This window comes from Eublepharis macularius, chromosome 15 (genome assembly GCF_028583425.1).
Source record: "Eublepharis macularius isolate TG4126 chromosome 15, MPM_Emac_v1.0, whole genome shotgun sequence".
In the NCBI taxonomy this organism is placed as follows: domain Eukaryota; kingdom Metazoa; phylum Chordata; class Lepidosauria; order Squamata; family Eublepharidae; genus Eublepharis; species Eublepharis macularius.
The window spans coordinates 12,278,117-12,295,755 of NC_072804.1; the positions used below are offsets into that span (position 1 = coordinate 12,278,117).

The 17,639-nt window shown below is 42.2% G+C and overlaps 1 protein-coding gene across 1 annotated transcript in view; it reads right to left on the reverse strand.

The window, feature by feature from the left end:
- Window positions 1–1,448: 1,448 nt before the first annotated feature.
- STIM2 (stromal interaction molecule 2) overlaps window positions 1,449–17,639 on the reverse strand; it is a 159,420-nt gene continuing 143,229 nt past the window's right edge. Inside the window, exons 10-12 of the mRNA XM_054998854.1 lie at window positions 15,239–15,477; window positions 12,232–12,466; window positions 1,449–2,860 (exon numbers count right to left, since the gene is read on the reverse strand). Coding sequence (XP_054854829.1) covers window positions 2,380–2,860; window positions 12,232–12,466; window positions 15,239–15,477 — 955 coding nt within the window. The 3' untranslated portion in view covers window positions 1,449–2,379. The remainder of the gene's footprint in view (window positions 2,861–12,231; window positions 12,467–15,238; window positions 15,478–17,639) is intronic.

The window sequence follows — 17,639 nt, forward strand, 5'->3', positions numbered from 1 at the left end:
AAATCTGTTGTTTCTTCTTCTGTAGGCAAAAAGCTGTCAATGGAGGATGACAATGAAATCTCCACGGAAGCCAAGATGGAAAATAGATCTCCTGGGCAGTTGGCAACGGGAGTACCAGCAGTTGTAACAGCCCGTTTCACGTTTTTACGCTTTATCAAGCCATCATTTAATGCCTACAAGAGAAATTAATGTAACACCAAAGCATCCACTCCATACACAATACCAAAATAACCTATTCAACATTACATTACTTACATCTTCTTCAACAAGTGTCTTCACAATGTCAGCATTGGCAAGTATCTTCCTCACATACATGTAATTCTTAAAGGTCAACTTAATTTATATCTATTGTGTCCATCAAAGCGAAGGTCTTAAGGCAATATCACACGATTTATTTAAAGTGACTGGTGCTAATAAAATATTTACAAAAATGCAGTAAAGTCTATTTCATTGTTCAAACCTATGGGAGCCAAACTCCCTAATCTGAAGATCCATTCAGCTTCAATACATCAAAACAATTTTTGGTTAGCTGTAGTTGCAGGATCTGCTACATATAAAACTGAGAATCTAAAATCCCTTTCACAAGGGTGAAATTGATTAAAGTGTTGTGTTAAAGGGGCCCCAAGAGCTCTGTTCCTTATTTTCGACATATGCTCTTGGATTCGTATTTTCACTGGTCGCGTCGTGTTCCCTACATATTGTAGCCCACATTTACATTCTATTATGTAGACTACATAGGGGGTGGAGCAAGTTGAGAAGTGTCTGGTGAATAATCGTTTTCCCGTTTTGGAATTAATAATAGCATCTGTATTTACCGAGAGAGCACATATATTACAATGCCCATGTTTTTTGCCTACAGAAGAAGAAACAACAGATTTCATATTGAACACTGCATCATCTGAATTTAGTACTCATTGGAGCAGACTCTTGTTTCCTATCATATATAGGAACTGGAACTGGAACACTGGACTGTTGAGCATTGGGTTTGAATATTTACGCATGGAATAGAATATAATCTATTGAAAATTTGCACTTTGCACTAGCACTTTGAATAATAAAATTACATACTGTTAGTGTGGTCTTCTGGGACCTGTGGTCCCTTTGTGTATTTAGATTGTTGAGACCAGTCCTTTTGATTGTTTTGTTGTGTTACTGGACTCTTTACAATTAGGGATTACAATCCTGTACATTCATTTGGAATACATCCCCATTCCATGCAGTGGGATTTGCTACCAAGCAAGCATGCTTAGTTTGGCTGCAAGTGCGCTTAAATAATAGTATGTCCAGTTAATAGGGCAGAGGGCTAAGCTGCAAAAACATTGTTTTAATTTATTCCAAAAGGAATATCTAAAATGGACCAAGTGCTGATAACATATAACATCTAGCAAACAACAACTTTGGGAGTTTTGACCGAAAAGGTGAATGGCTAAAATCAGAACAACCCAGCGCACAGTAATATCTCCAATTTATTGTCTTTGCCACAGTACAAATATTCACAAATCAAACATCCTTTGTCTGTCAAAGTATGTAAACAAGTGCCCACAGTTGTCCCTATCCCAGTTTTTAAGGATGTGAATGTCTTAAAAAGTCCTTCAAATCAAGTTTAACCTTTTATCGCTTGCATATGGAATCAGGAGCTTCTTCTCTTTGTAAGAGTCTCTTTTTTATAACCATATACCTGTGCAATGAAGCAGAATCACAGTGAAAGCCCTGGATAGTTACCATCTTTACAGCAGGACCTAATTAATAAACACAGAGAGAAGCATTCCGTAGAAGAAATGAGGCTCCACTTCCAGAAATCAACAAATAGAAATGCTAGTTTTTACATAAAAATGACCTAAAAATAATGAGCCAACCCATCTTTTCTATCATCTTACAAGTCTGAACAGTTCCACTTGCAGAGATACTTTCCAGTCAAGAAAACAGTAGTGCAATTTAAGTAGTTTTTACTTCATTAAGAGTTTCTTAAGTCCAGTATGCAAATGCCATAGCTCTGTGGAAAGATAAGAAGATGCTCCAGTAAACAAGAAAAAAACTTTGGCAAGCCCACGCAGGCTTCCTAGTCCGTTAAAGCTTGTGTTAAAGTGGTTTTCTGTTTTTTAAAAAAGTTTTTATATATAAACTAAAAAAAAAGCAAAAATAAATAGACAAATGACTGTAAACCGTCTTGAAATTTTTCTCATCAACAGCTGGCACAACTTAATTTATAGTCATTTACAAACAGAAGAAGAGTTTGACCTAAGAGGTTTTCCTGCCAGAGCATCCAGGCCTGGAAAAACCTAGATAGACTACATTCTTAATAATAATAATAACAACAATAATAAAAAGCCAACAACAGAAGTTTAACAATGCCACTTTCAGACGATTTCTCCCGTAGCCTCACTTGGACTTCTTTTTGAAAAGGCTTTTTATTTTGGAGGCCTTTTTGTTCCGTTCCCCGTCGTGGCAGAGGTCCTGCGAGGCGCCGCTTGTCCGAGGGGCGGCCGAGGCCTCATGGCCTGCTTTGCTTCCGCTGCTGGTGGACGAACAGGAGGGGTGGCGAGGTCTGGGGACGGGGACACCGCTTGAGAGTTGGTTCATACTGCAGGACTTCTCCAGGATGCCGTTGTATACTTTACATGCGGGGCTAAATATCATACTTTTAGTTTCTGTCATGCCGACGCAGTCAGGAGAACCCCTGGAGATGTCGGCAGTGAGGGACGAAGAGTCTCCAGTCGAGGACTCCTCCAAGGAGAGATCTTCCCGCGATATTTTTTGAGGCAACAGGGGTTGATATAATTCAAGGCTTGAAGGCGGCAATTGTCTTCTTCCAACAGGGGAGTTTATGGAGTCACATTCTGAACCTGTATCTTGCACTTCCCTGTAACAAAGATGGGAGGGGAAATCACTGTAAGAGAGCAGAATATTAAAATTTATTTAGGGACTAATATGAAACTCTCCAGACCTCTGCTTGAGGCAGCTAATGCTATTCATTTTCAGCGACATAGGTGGACAATGGATGGTAACTTATTAGATCAGGTGACCACCTATAAATATTTAGGGATTAATTTCCATCAAACAGGGTCGTGGACAACTCACATTGATTTAACAAGACAGAAACTTAATAAAGTATTATCTGGTTTATACAGATTTCATAGAACAAAAGGCGGTTCATTAGTATCCCCCACTTTAGAAATATTTAAATCAAAATTACTCCCCCAAATGTTATATGGTGCACCAATCTGGGGATTTGGAAATTTATATCCATTGGAAGTAATACAAAATAAATTCGCACGTATGATGTTGGGAGTCCCAAATTCCACATCATCAGTTATGGTAAGATCAGAATTGGCCTTGCCACCAGTAACAACAACAGTACATAAACTTGTTATATATTTTTGGTTGAAGATTTTTTTCTCCCAAGCATCACTTTTGGTAACAATGGCATACAAAGAGATGAAAGATACATCATGGAAGTCCCAGGTACTGTCCCTATTGGCTAAATTAGGATTATCTGAAGAATATTTAAGGAGTTATGACTATATGGCTGCTAGATGTCTAATTAAACAAAGATTATTGGACATAAGTGCACAACAAGATCAGGGGTTGCTAGGTATTATGAGTTCAGCAACTCTATATAATCATCTTATATCCCATCCTATAACCCAGCCAGTTTATTTTGATGACCTAATGGTCACAGAATATAGGACGTCGTTTACTAGGGCTCGGATGAATATACTTCATTTGGAAGTTCTGAAAGGCTGTTATAACAAGACCCCACTTGCTGATTGTGTGTGCTCCCGTGATCATAAATCCATTGAAGATATGTCCCATGTTATGTTTCGATGCCCGAGATTTGTAACTATTCGGGAAAAATATCTTAGAAATATTCTGCAACGGGTGCCAGGGAGGTCAGAGCAAGATAAATTGGTGGTCCTGCTGGCAGATAAGGATAAATGGATTACAATGCAAGTGGCAAAGTTTGTAACATCGGTAAACAAAATACAGTTAAGACTATGGAAGTAAGTTTTAATTTACTTGAAGGTATTAACAAGTTCCCTTTAGTAGTATTATATTATACTACATGCTGTTATGGATTTAAAGATCTTGATGGAGTTTTGTCAATTTCGGTTTAAATTTTATGATGTAGTAATTTGTATTAATAATATTGTACTTTTCTTGTTATTTGCTATGTCTGTGCTGAAGCAATAAAGTATTGATTGATTAAAAAATGAAAAAAATGCTATTCATTTTAGTGTATTTTTGTACTGCTTCTCAGTCAAAAGTTAGACTTTGACTGTCGTGAAGCTGCTTTTCTGAACCAATAGAACCAACAATTAAAGATCAATTCACAATTATTTTCAGGAAGGGAATTTTCAGCTGGAGCTGCATCCCGATAAGGTGGAGCGGTGCCTGGCAGATTCCTTCCCACCCTCTGTCAGCAACAACAGCATCTCAGGACTTCTAAAAAACAAATACATTCTCATTGCCAAATGAGACTTATCACTGAAACTACTGAAGGGTGAGGGGATGGAAGAAAAACCACTGTCCAGAGTACTTGCATCCTCTCAGTTGTGTTGGAAAAAGTCATAAACAGCTAATCTATACTTCAAAAAGCTTCTCTGTTATTCATATAGCAGACAGAAGTAATGTGGAAAATGGGGGATTGTATTCTTTATTTAATCCTCAGCCCCAAATAAATGACTTGTGCATGGCTACAGTGGGATTTATTCAATGATGGCTGCTCTGTCCTTTCCACTGTTCCAATGTCTAGCTCACAATGTTCGAGAAGTGTCCTGGAGGGAAGTCACAACATCACACACAGAACTCAGTAATTAACATCAATCTTGGCTATGTTCTAAATTAATTATGTTTACATTACTGATTTCCAGCATTAGTGGTGTTTCTACTTTGTCTGCAAGTCACCATTTAAGAGCAGACACCCGCCTCTCAGAAGGCTGTTCCCCGGACCGAGACATCAGCAGTGAGCCACTCCTGACGGCTTGTCACCTCCTCCTCTCCAATGGCTGAGGCAGTTCCAGCTCACCAGTATCAATATTTCTCTGTTCTTCTCTTCCTCACTATTAGTTTTTAAACTAAACAGGATGCATTCTTCCCACCATGTGATCAGAAGACACTCAACTTTATCAAAATTATAAAAGGAAACAATTTATCATTCAAATGCAAGAAATTATTTCTATTATTTATTAAAACATATTTTAGGCCCACCTTTCTCCCAACATAGTTGGAATCTGTGGCAGATAACATAGAAATAAACAACATAAAAATAAACAATTTCAACAAAGCCAAATACACCCATATTTTAGCAATGTCCCTGATAACAATTTGATGCAATAACGAATGTACTCTTTGTCCTAAACTGTTAAATCGGATTCAAATGCCCTCCTTAACAGTTCTATTTTATAAGCTCTCTGGAAGATCAGCAAGGTGAGAGCCTGATTCACTTTCATCAGGTGGATGCTCTGGATAAGGGAGATGAAAGGCCTCTGGTCCAAGCAGCAGCTGATCCCACTCTAGCAAAGGAGGGGATACAAAGGCGGCACTGGTCGACAGAACAGAGTTAATGCACAGGGACAGGGCATTTAACCCTCTTATCTTTAAGAGTGTGGGTCACAGCTCATGCAAGGCTTTGAAAGATAAGCACCAGCCTCTTTAACTGAATCCGTAACATAAATAGGCAGCCAAAGAAAAGATAACAGAGTTGCACTTGCCTGTGACTACTGTTCATCTAGGTCTTCGTGCAGGAACACATTGGGACTGCGCTTGCGCAGGCCAGCCATCTGGAGCAGGATTTTCAAGCTTTTAGGCTAATAGGGGGGGGGGGGGGGTTGGACTCCCCCACGGACCACTCCGAGTCGGCTTTTCCCATCAAAACAGTCACACGGTAAGGAGGCCACCCCCCCCCACTTCTCCCTCAGCTCTCCTGTGCCACCGCAAGCCCCCGGTAACGCAACCGTCAAGACAGCTCACAGCAGGACCGGAAGGAGCGAACGTGTTCCTGCACGAAGACCTAGATGAACAGAAGATACAGGTAAGTGCAACTCTGTTTTCATCTACAGTCTTCAGTGCAGTCCCACATTGGGAGACTTACAAACTACTCACCAAGGAGGTGGGGTGATGCTCTAAGGTGAAGAGTGATTGTAGGACTGCTTGTCCCACTGCAGTCTCCCTCCCGGCATTGACGTCTACTGCACAGTGTTTGACAAACGTCTCCTCCAAAGACCAAGTTGCAGCTTTGCAGATATCCCCTAGCGGTACACCACACAGAAAGGCTCCTGACGTCGCTCGTCCCCTTGTCGAATGTGTCCTTAAAATAAACGGGCATGGGACCTTTGCTGTTTTATAACTGAGTCTAATTGCTAAAACTACCCATCTATAAATGGTTTGAGCTGATGCTGTCTTGCCTTTATTTTGACCCGTGTGGCAAACAAAAAATGCTTGATTCTTGCAAAATGCTTTTGTCTGGTCTACATAAAATAAAACTGCTCTCTTAACATCCCAAGTATGGAGTGTCTGTTCCTTTGTGGAAGTAGGGTTAGGGAAAAATACTGGCAGAGATAAACATTGAGAAACATGGAACTTGGAAACCACCTTAGGCAGGAATTGAAGGCTGGTACGCATCACTACTTTATCTGGAAAGATCTGCAGGAAAGGTGGGTCTACCCTTAACGCCTGCAACTCGCTGACCCTCCTGGCCGAAGTAATTGCCAATAGAAAGGTCACTTCAGCTGACAGTAACACTAGGCTACATGTTGCTAGTGATTCGAAAGGTTTAAGACTGGATAATACTAGTGACAACTACCACTGAGGCATTATCTGAGTCTGTGGAGGGTACAAATTATATAAACCCTGAAGGAACAATTTAGAGAGATAGTGGGAGAAAACTGTCTTACTATCTACATTCTACATTAGCATGAAAAGCAGAGATAGCTGCTAAATGAACTTTAATAGAAGAGGAGGCTGGGCCAGCCTTATGCAGTGACACTAAATAATAAAAAATGTTAACCAGAGGACACCTCTCAGGAGATATTCCCTGAGGTTCAGCCCATAAAACAAATCTGTTCCATTTCAATGCATACGAGCTCCTAGTAGAAGGCTTTCGTGCATTCAAAATATTTGCTACCTCTTCCAAAAACTGAGAGTTCAATGTCTTATGTACCACACGGTCAGATGTAGTCTGTTCAGATCATGGTGCCATGTCTTGCCAAAGCACAGCAAGTCCGGCACTACTGGAAGATGCACGTAATTCCCCTTGACCATGATCTTGAGTGAATGAAACCATGGCTTATGCGGCCAGAAGGGAGCTGTTAACATACAATTGGTTTGATCTGCCATGATCTTGCAAACTGTTCTCTGAACTAGCAGAATTGGGAGGAAGGCATAAAAGAGGCCCCCCCACATTTTATCTGGAAGGCATCCCCTCTCAAGTTCTTGCCAAGTTCCCCTCTCGAGCAGAACTGTGGCGCCTTCGCATTCTGCTCTGTGGCAAAGCTGTTTGTGTCTGGATACCCCCATTTCTGGAATATCTGATGAGCGTATCTGTCCTGTAGCACCCACTTGTGATGGGAACTCCCTAACCTGCTTAGGTAGTCTGCTTTTGTGTTTTGGGAACCTGCAATATGGAGTGCAGAAAGCATAATATTTTGAGAAATAGCCCAGTCCCATAATTTGACGACGCTGTCCCTCCTTGCTTGTTTATATAAAAGACTTGTCATATTGTCTGACTGTACCTGGACTCTTTTCCCTGTCACCATATTTGCAAGTGAGTTAAGTAAGTAATAAACCACTCTTAACTCCAAGAAATTAATATGGTGCCCCTTTTCACCTTCCGACCACACTCTGTTCGCTGATGTATCAGCATAGTATCCTCCCCAACCCTCAAGAGAGGCATCTGTTGTGATAGTGATGTCATGAGTCGTTAAAACAAACTGTATCCCCTTATTCAGGTTGGCAGGGTCTTTCCACCAAGTCAGTGAACGCAAAACTTTTCTCCTGACCAAGAATTTAATTTGGGGTGACTGCAACTGGGGATTAAACTTCTTAATAAACCACAGTTGTAAGGGTCTCATCCTCAATCATGCTAGGGGCATCACTGCCGTAGTGAAGGCCATAAGGCCCAAGAGGACCTGAATAAGTTGTGCCGACTGGTACCTGCATCTTTGGAACAATTGTACCAAGGCTATTAGTCTCCTACTACGATCCAAAGGTAAATATGCCGTATCAGTTGTGGCATCTAGCATCACACTAATAAATTGTACCACCCTGTTTGGCTCAAAATTAGACTTCTTCATATTAACCACTAGACCAAAATTTTTGCAGGTGACAAGTATCAGTTCTACGTGTGAACGCAGTTCTTCTGAAGACCATGCAGTAACCAACCAATCATCTAAATAAAGGTAGACTGCACACCCCAGTCTCCTCAGGTGAGCTATCACCACGGCTTTACATTTGGTGAACACCCTTGGGGCTAAAGCCAATCCCAAGGGTAATGCTGTATATTGGAAATTCTCACGTAGAAATCTTCTATGTTTGGGACAGATTGCAATATGAAAATATGCATCCTGCAAATCTACAATGGCAAACCATGAATTTGCTGGTATCATATTAATGACTCAAAATAATAATTAATAACAACAACAACAACATTTGATTTACATACTGCCCTTCAGGACAACTTAATGCCCACTCAGAGCGGTTTAGGAAGTATGTTATTATTATCCCCACAGCAAACACCCTGTGAGGTGGGTGGGGCTGAGAGAACTGTGACTAGCCCAAGGTCACCCAGCTGGCTTCAAGTGGAAGAGTGGGGAATCAAACCCAGTTCTCCAGATTAGAGTCCCGCGTTCTTAACCACTACACCAAACTGTGACCATCCTGAATTTTGGTATCTGTAAGTACTCATTCAGCCCCCTCAGATCTAGAATGGGCCTCTTTTCCCCATCCTTATCTATTAAGAAGAAACTAGAGTAAAACCCAGAAGGGTTATCTCAAGAGGGGACCCTCTGCAGAGCCTCCTTGTTCAATAAAGACTCAATCTCTGCTGTAACTCAGGCAACTCATATACAAGAGCTTGCCCAGGCAAATATGTAGGAGGCAAGGTGTCAAACTCCAGCTTATAACCTTCTTTAATGATAGACAACACCCATGCATCCTCACAGATAGCTTGCCAGGCCTCAAAAAACTGTGACAATCTGTCGAAGAACAGCATCTGGGTGACTCTCCAAGTCACAGCTGCTCTCTTGGACCCTGAGGCTGATCCTTCTGCGTTTGTGTTCGGTTCGACTTGGTTTTCGCCAACACCTGTCTATGGGACTGGTTCTGAGGTAAATATGGTGCTTGGTATGGATACTGATTTCTATATGGCTGGAACCTGTAAGACTGGTATTCCCTCTTGGGTTGGTAACTCTTCCTGACTCGGCTGTGATAGAATGAAATATGGCATGAAGACTGAGGAAGCATGCCATTAGATATATTGTCGAAGGCTTTCACGGCCGGAGAACGTTAGTTGTAGATTTTCCGAGCTGTATGGCCGTGGTCTTGGCATTGTAGTTCCTGACGTTTTGCCAGCAGCTGTGACTAGCATCTTCAGAGGTGTAACACTGAAACATAGAATTCTCTCAGTGTCAATGTGTGGAGAAAATGTTAACAGGTAATTTATATCTACTCAGGAAGGTGGGTTTTGGCTGAGTCATCTTGTAAGAGTTTCCCAGGGTGTGGAATGCTAATGGGGGGAAGCTTCACTGTATCCTGAGGAGGTTCTTTTGCATATGGATTGGTGGTTGATATGCTAAACTTATCTGTAGGGCTATTGTAAGATGTCGGGTATTTTGTTAGTCTGGTGTTTTTCAGGACTGAAAAACATGCCCTATTTATTCTTAAACACTCTTCTTTCCTGTTGAAATTGTGCTTATGCTTATGAATTTCAGTGGCTTCCCTGTGTAATCTGACAAAGTAGTTGGATGTGTTGTCCAGTATTTTAGTGTCCTGGAATAAGATACTGTGTCCTGTTTGGGTTAGGCTATGTTCAGCCACTGCTGATTTTTCAGGTTGGCCAAGTCTGCAGTGTCTTTCATGTTCTTTTATTCTTGTCTGGATGCTACGCTGTGTGGTCACGATGTCAACTTGTCCACAGCTGCAGGGTATGCAGTATAATCCTGCAGATGTGAGGGGGTCTCTACTGTCTTTTGCTGATCTTAGCATCTGTTGTATTTTTCTGGTGGGTCAGAATCCTGTTTGTAGGTTGTGCTTTTTCTTAAGTTTTCCCATCAGATCAGTGATTCCTTTGATATATGGCAAAAACACTTTTCCTGTGGGAGACTTGTTTTTCCTTAGTTTCATCTAGCCTCAAGAAGAGGCTAGATGAATATTTGTCAGGGATGCTTTAGGCTCATCTTACATTAGGCAGGGGGTTGAACTAGAAGGACATTATGGCCCCTTCCAACTCTGTGATTCTGTGTATCTGATGGCTGATCTGCAGGTGTCGGATCCGACGCCAATGGTTCCGTCACAGTTTCCGGATCAGAATGTTTGGTTTGCTCCGCTAGGGCAGATTTCTTAGCTGCCGAGCTTGTAGAGACAGACATCGCTTTATTCCACAACACTGCCTTCAGTCTTGAGGCTCAGTCTCCTCATGCTTTGGGGGTGAACTATCGGCAATGTTTGCATCGTTCGACTACGTGCCCTTCCCACAGGCAGGCCAGGCACAATGAGTGGTCAGCAGTCTTGGTCATCTTCGTTCCACAGCCCTCACATTTTTAAAAGAGGGCTTTTCTGCCATAAAAACAGCTGTAGACGACTTGACCAGCTGCAGACAAGGGGGGGGGAGGCGAAGCCAACTTACCCCTTTGGAAGTCTGGCACTACCTTAAACTATTACAACTATTCAGAACTATCTAAACACTAAACAATTAACTAACTATTAACAACAATTAGAAACTCCAGCAATCTCACTAGAAACACAAAGCCTTGCTGAAAACCCATCTGCTCCTTGCGGCGGCAGAAAACGAACTGAGGAAGAAGGGGGGTGGTCATCGTGTGACCATTTCAGCAGAAAAAGCGAGCTCGGAGTGGTCCGTGGGGGAGTCCACCCCCTCAATTAGCCTAAAGGCTTGAAAATCCTGTTCTGGATAGCTGGCCTGCGCAAGCACGGTCCCAATGTGGGACTGCACTGAAGACTGTAGATGAACTTAAAGTTGGAGCAATATGTTTCTTTTTTCTATTTTGCATCAAACAAGTATGAAACCAAGCTCTTGCTTATCTAGCCATACGCTGTTTCAAATGTTGCATTTACAGCTACTTATTAGGTGGTTCACATTTATTCCATCTCTATACCCTGGCATCAAGCAAAGAAAAGTATATTGGCGGTTGACCTATGATGGTACCAGAAAACAATCAATGCTGCAGACAGAACAGTCTCCTCCGCTCACTTGGCAACTGTGACTTCACAACTGCAAGATCAAACTGCTGTTAACAGCTTCTACTGATGGCTATGCCCTTGCAGACTGTGCCAGATAGAGTTACTCACCTCCAGTTACAGCCTGTATATCGGGAGAGACGGGACCGTCTCTCCCCATATATTCCCCAGAGGACACTCTGATCAGTGGACAAACAGCTGTTGGTGGTCCCTGGCCCCAAGGAGGCCTGCCTAAGCCTCGACTAGAGCCAGGGCCATTTCGGTCCTGGCTCCCACCTGGTGGAATGCTCTGTCTGCTGAAATCAGGGCCCGGCAGGACCTACTATCTTTTTGCCGGGCCTGCAAGACAGAGTTGTTCCACCAGGCATATGGCTGAGCCTCTGCCGGCCTGGAAAAAAGGGATGTATAAATCTTAACCCTCCCTGTGAAGGCTGTCCACCATCCTGTTTTAAATGTGTTGTTTTTAATGAACATGAATTTTTAATTTTATTTTTAATATGTTGTTATTCGTCCTGAGCCCACTTGCAGGGAGGGCGGAATACAAATTTGAAATAAATAAATAAAAATAAGGGTATATTACACCTGGACTGGCTCCCAGCAGTGTATACTTATAAAGCCCTAAGTAACTTGAACCCTACATACCTGCCTCCTCCCCTGTGCCCCCATCACAACCTCCTAGGTCAAAAAGGAGCAGTCCCTTGATCATTCCTTCTAGGTGCCAAAAGTTTGGACAGGAACGGCATTCAGAAAGAGAACTCAATGGAGCTGTGGAGGCGTGGCCTATAAAACCAATTATAATGCAGTGTGCCACTCTCATACCATTGTTTGTCAGCTGTGAAATAAATGGCCTCCTCCTCCTCTTCTGTGCGATATGCAGCTGGACAACTTGACACGGAGAGGATGTCAGGGTCGGGCGAGTGCAAAGTAGCTTGTGTAAGTGGGGTGTGTGATGTTTGTGCAGAGTGTTGTGACTGTGGAGAGGATGGCACAACATTTCGCCTGGAGCGACACATGCTACTGCTTCTTGCTAAGGTGGCAGGTTTTACAATGGACCCTGGGAAGAACAAAACAATATGGTTCACATCTAATCTACTAATATATGTTATGACATGAAACATTATCTTGCTGCACACAGTATAAGTTTAACTTTACAAGGTAGTTTTCGAAATCATACCTATACACGTGCATACTGATCCAATTTTAGTATATGTGCTGCCGAAGCAAGCACTGCATACAGCTCAGGAGTTTCAATTACAAGAGCAAGACCTGAATTCAGTAGCACTTTAAAGACCAACAAGATTTCCAGGGTATAAACTTTCTATTGTCAAGTTCTCGCTTGATTCTCAAAAGCTTTATACCCTGGAAATCTTGTTGTCTTTAGGATGCTACTGGACTCCAATCTTGCTCTTCTACTGCATACCAACATGGCGACTTGCCTGAAAGTATCAATTACAAGAGGAGACAAAGATAGAACTCCCAGTAACCTTGAATAAAAGGGTATTCTTCCTCCCTGATTAAACCTGTACACAACTCACCAAATGGAGGCTCACCAAAGGCAGATGTTAAAGTGACCTCTACTTGGTAGAATCTGACAGCAGAACTGGTTACCAATTTAAGGTCTCGGGAGAAAAGGTCACAAGAGAAGTCTCAGCTTATTATGCTAACACAACACTTGACTCAAATATTTATCAGGAATCTATCCCAGCACACTGAACTTGTTATGGTCCATTAGAAAAGACTAATTCTATGTACATCCATTGTACACAGCAGCTGCTATGATTTAAGGGGTTTAAATTCTTGTTTTAAAACATAAGCTAAAGATAAGCCAAAAATTGGAACCAAAAATATAGATTGTAAGGAATGAGCTCAATGTAACCTTAGATGGCTAAAATAATATCTGACAACTGTCAGAGACCAATAGATTTGTGTTACATAGGAATCAAAGTATCATGAAAATGCAAGACTCAGATCTGACCAATGATAGTCTTCAGCTAGATATTCTCATGAGGCAGCACTGGACTTCTGGATGTCAGTTCAGCCCAGATATATTTGAAGAAAGCAGCACCACATTTGGAATGCAGTGTTTGGAATTTATCTCCGAAACCCAGCAGGGTGGTGCCATCTCTGATGCATTTTTGGTTTACAGAAAACAGTGCTCTAACTCCATCAGTAATTACTGAAGATGCCAAGCCCCCCTCCCGCCCAAAAGTCTGAGTGTAGGACATGGAACTGGGAGCAGCTGGGCTACGTCAGAACACCCATATCGAAGATACACGGAGATAGCATGCAGAGCCTTTAAAACCTACAGAGTGATAAATACAACAGCTTTATACAGTGACCTAAGTGTGGAATGAGAAATTAAATTGCTCGTTAGCAGTAATGTCACAAACAAGACTCAATACGGGTTAAGGACATTCCACAACACTCATAGTCCAACAGAAACACTAAAGGAGCCGTTGATGGAAATAACTGTTTTTCACGCTACAAATTCTTACAGTTTGGGGATTAGGAAAATGTGGTATCCCAAACAACAGAAGTACATTCTCAGAGGACAGGTGCATTCTGCAAATCAAGTGTAATGGGATGACTGCCTACTTGCACACATGCGCTTCCTTCCTTTCCCTTCCTTCCCTCCCCACCCCAACAAGTAACAGTAAACATTAGCCCAGTGCTCTTTTTAACAACACAACACCAGCAAGGTTTTCCGTTCTCTCCCTCAGAGCTGCTGTCCCTAGAGATGAGGCACTCTCCTTTCCAGGATGACTGGAAACAAGAGCCACGCAAGGAGTTTCCAGAATGCTGCTCTGTTGAGTTACCAAGTGAGCATTTCATCCTATGAAGCAAGATAAGGACAGCTTCTCCTTTCTGCCACCCATCTGGGGATAATAAGTCTCAGAGGCTGCCTGTAATGTAAAGAGGGAATTTTCAACTTCAGCACTATGCCAAAGAGCACAGCACCTAAGTGCTATGCCTTGCAAGGAGCATTTCCATTTTCTTTTGAAGGAGATTGGGTGGGGTGAGAGCAAGGCTGCTGTGGGATATAACATTTAAAATAAAGTAAAAAAATGACATGGAACTGTGTTTTTCTGCTCCCAGCTACTGCCTTCCAGTCTAGCCTGTTCCCCTTTCCCATTTTAAATAAGGAAACCGGGCTCTGAAGGATGTTCCCTGCTTGCTTCCTGGAAATGGAGAACAAAAGCAGAACAGACAGTCTACAGGCACCTTCCAGAACATTCCCCCCCTCCCCCCAGGGGATAATTCCTTTGTTGGAAAGGACGCTCAGTCTGATCATTACTCTTAATTACAGGTGACAAGATGAGCAGGTATTTATAATTCTGGTCAAAAGGCTCCCACCGGCTATCAGTAATTGGCTACAAATGTTTTGAGCCCAAAACCAAAATGCTCCATTGGCACTATTCTAACACATTACTCTGAAACATTCCCACCAGCTTCAAGGTGAGAAAACAGTAAGCAAGGACACAGAAAAGCAGAGAAAGTCTGTTAAAGAAAGCACAATTTTCCAAAAATTGCTGGGGAAAAAATCTTCTGGATGGATTATACAACTAAAAATACTTTTTTACTCGTTTAGAGTTCAAAGCCCCTTAATTTCCCACCATGTAATTAGAATCCAGGACCTGCCTGTGTGCTGCCTGTTTTCTATACTGCTAGTCCCTTTGTTCTGATGGCCTCTTGCAAACCCTGCTGCACCTCCACTTTTATGTTTGCACCTCATTTGGATTTGCATCTCTGACACAGCTGAATCATTTCCCAGCCTTCAGCACGTCCCCATTTGTCCAATGCCTTTCTTAGATCAGACGCTACATACCATGAAACTGAGAGATAATAGGAGGAGTATCTTCATCAAGGTCATCCACGCCACCTGCAATTGGATAAGGCGGTATGGAGACTCGAGGCATTACCACCCAGCTGTGATCAGAGTAAAGTGAGGAGGTCAGGCTTGGCAGTCCTGAGTTGTGAGCTATCTGGAAGCCACATATTCTTTCAATCTGCTGCCATCGGTAGAGGCGCTCTCTCAAACAGGTGGTTAACTCAGAAAGTGCTTTCCTGGAAAGGAATGCAATTTTTAATAATTTGCTGTACAATCTCAGAAATTTTTAACAGTCACATATTTCAGGAACCTAATCTGTCCTCTGAAGGAAATTTAAATTCAAACTATAGAACTTGATATTTTTAATTTTAAAACTGCAGTATGATAGTACCAAACAATCAACTGATTTGCTCTATTTATTTAGGATATTTCTATGCCACCTCTTCGAAGTCCTGTTCAATTAAAATAATGCCATTCGGTTTCGTTTTCCCGGCCATGTCGGATGCTCCTCTCCGCAGGTCCGGGAGGAAGCGGCCGAGCAGCCTGACCGGGAGGTTGACCTGCAAGGGTTAACCCCCAGGACTCCCAGTTAGGGGGCCAGGGTCCTGAGGGCTGCGGGAAGAGCCCCCTGAAGTTGATCCAGGGGGTAAATTGCCCGTTTGCCCCTATTGAGGCTGGCAGACTTGCGCAGCACATCGCGGGCTGCCGGGCCATGGAGAACGGCAACAAGCAGATTTAAGGTGAAAACCTGTAAGTAAGCGGATCCCTTCTGTTATTCTAAGCGTATGCAAAGGATTGGTGGGAGTTGAAGCTAAAGAAGGTTCGGAAATCTTCCCCTTCATTGAGTTTTGGAACCTAGTTGGCGGACTCCCCCCCTCTAAGATGGCGACGAAAAAGCAGAGCCCCGCGGTGGGCAAATCGGTTTTGGCTGCGTTGCTGGGGAAGGGAGAGACTCTTGAAGAGGTGGTTAAACGGTCGGTCGTTGAAGCTATGAAGCCCTTCGTTGACAAGCTAAATGAAATCGGACAAAGGGTTGGCTCAGTTGAAAATGAAGTGAAAACCATTAAAGATGTAGCGCTCGAAGCAGAGAAATCTGCCCGGGAAAATGCAACACTCATGAGAGCTACAAATAAAGAAGTAAAGCTTTTGGAGAATCAATTGATAGGACTACATGTGGATCGTGCTCAGACAGTATTGCGTTTACAGAATGTGAAGGAGGGGGAAAGTGAAAATTTAAAGGTGTTGGTGTCGGAACTTTTGGCGTCATTCGCAAAGGCAACTAAAGAAGAGGTAAAAAGCGATATTCTGGAAGTCCGTCGGACATCTTCAAAATATGCAATGAAGCGTCAGCTGCCTCGCAAGATTATTATTGATTTTTCATCTAAGAAGACTCGGGACACCATCTTATACAATTCGATTAATGTGGACTTGGACTTTCTTGGCAACAAGGTTAAGATACTGAAGGACGTTCCATTTTTAGCTCGGAAAAGAAGATTCAAATACAAAAGGTTTGCAGCTCTTCTGAGAAAGCGTGATATAAAATATAAATGGTTATTTCCGGAAGGCATCTGGTTTAGATATAAAGACCAAGCCTACAAGATAACATCGGAAGTACAGTTGAGGGATTTTGTGCTTAATCATCAAGAGTTCCAGCAAGAAGAAGATTCAGAATCTGGAGGGGGGAGTGGGGAGGAGGGAGTGAGCGCAGCTAGTGTAGCTGTTCAGAGAGAATTGAGACCGAGATGCAGGGGGGGGGGAGAAGATCTGATCCTGACTGTAGTTTGTATTTTATAAGATCTGCCAATCTAATAGCATATGAGAAAGTTTAACTTTAAAGAATTGTATTATGAAGGGAATTCAATACTTGTAGTTGTAGTTTATGTTCTTATGTTGTTTTTTACCTTTCCCCTTGTTTCCTTTTTCCTTTTTCTGTTTGTAGTTTGGTTGTAGTCTGGATGTTAGTAATTAAAAATAAAAAATATTATAAAAAAAACAACAACAAATAAAATAATGCCTAGTATAAGAACCAGACATTGAAAACAGGCCACTGGACAAAAACAGAATAAAAATAACCCATAAAAAGAAGCAGACCATTGAAAGTTGGTAAGATAAAACTCCTAATTAAAAGTCTGGGTTAAAAGGTGTGTTTTAGCCGTGTGCTTAAAAGAAACTACAGCAGGCACCAAGCAAACCTTGACATGGGGTGTGTTCCACAGGCGAGGTGCCACCACAGAGAATGCCCAATCTCTAGTTGCCGCCTGCCTCACCTCTGAAGTAGGGACGTGCACTAAAAGAACTCTCTGTATTATTATTCAAAGTCTGGTTCCATATATACTTGGTACCAGTATAGTATTTGGAATTTCAAATACATTTGGCTCCATTAGTCCCTATGAAAAAT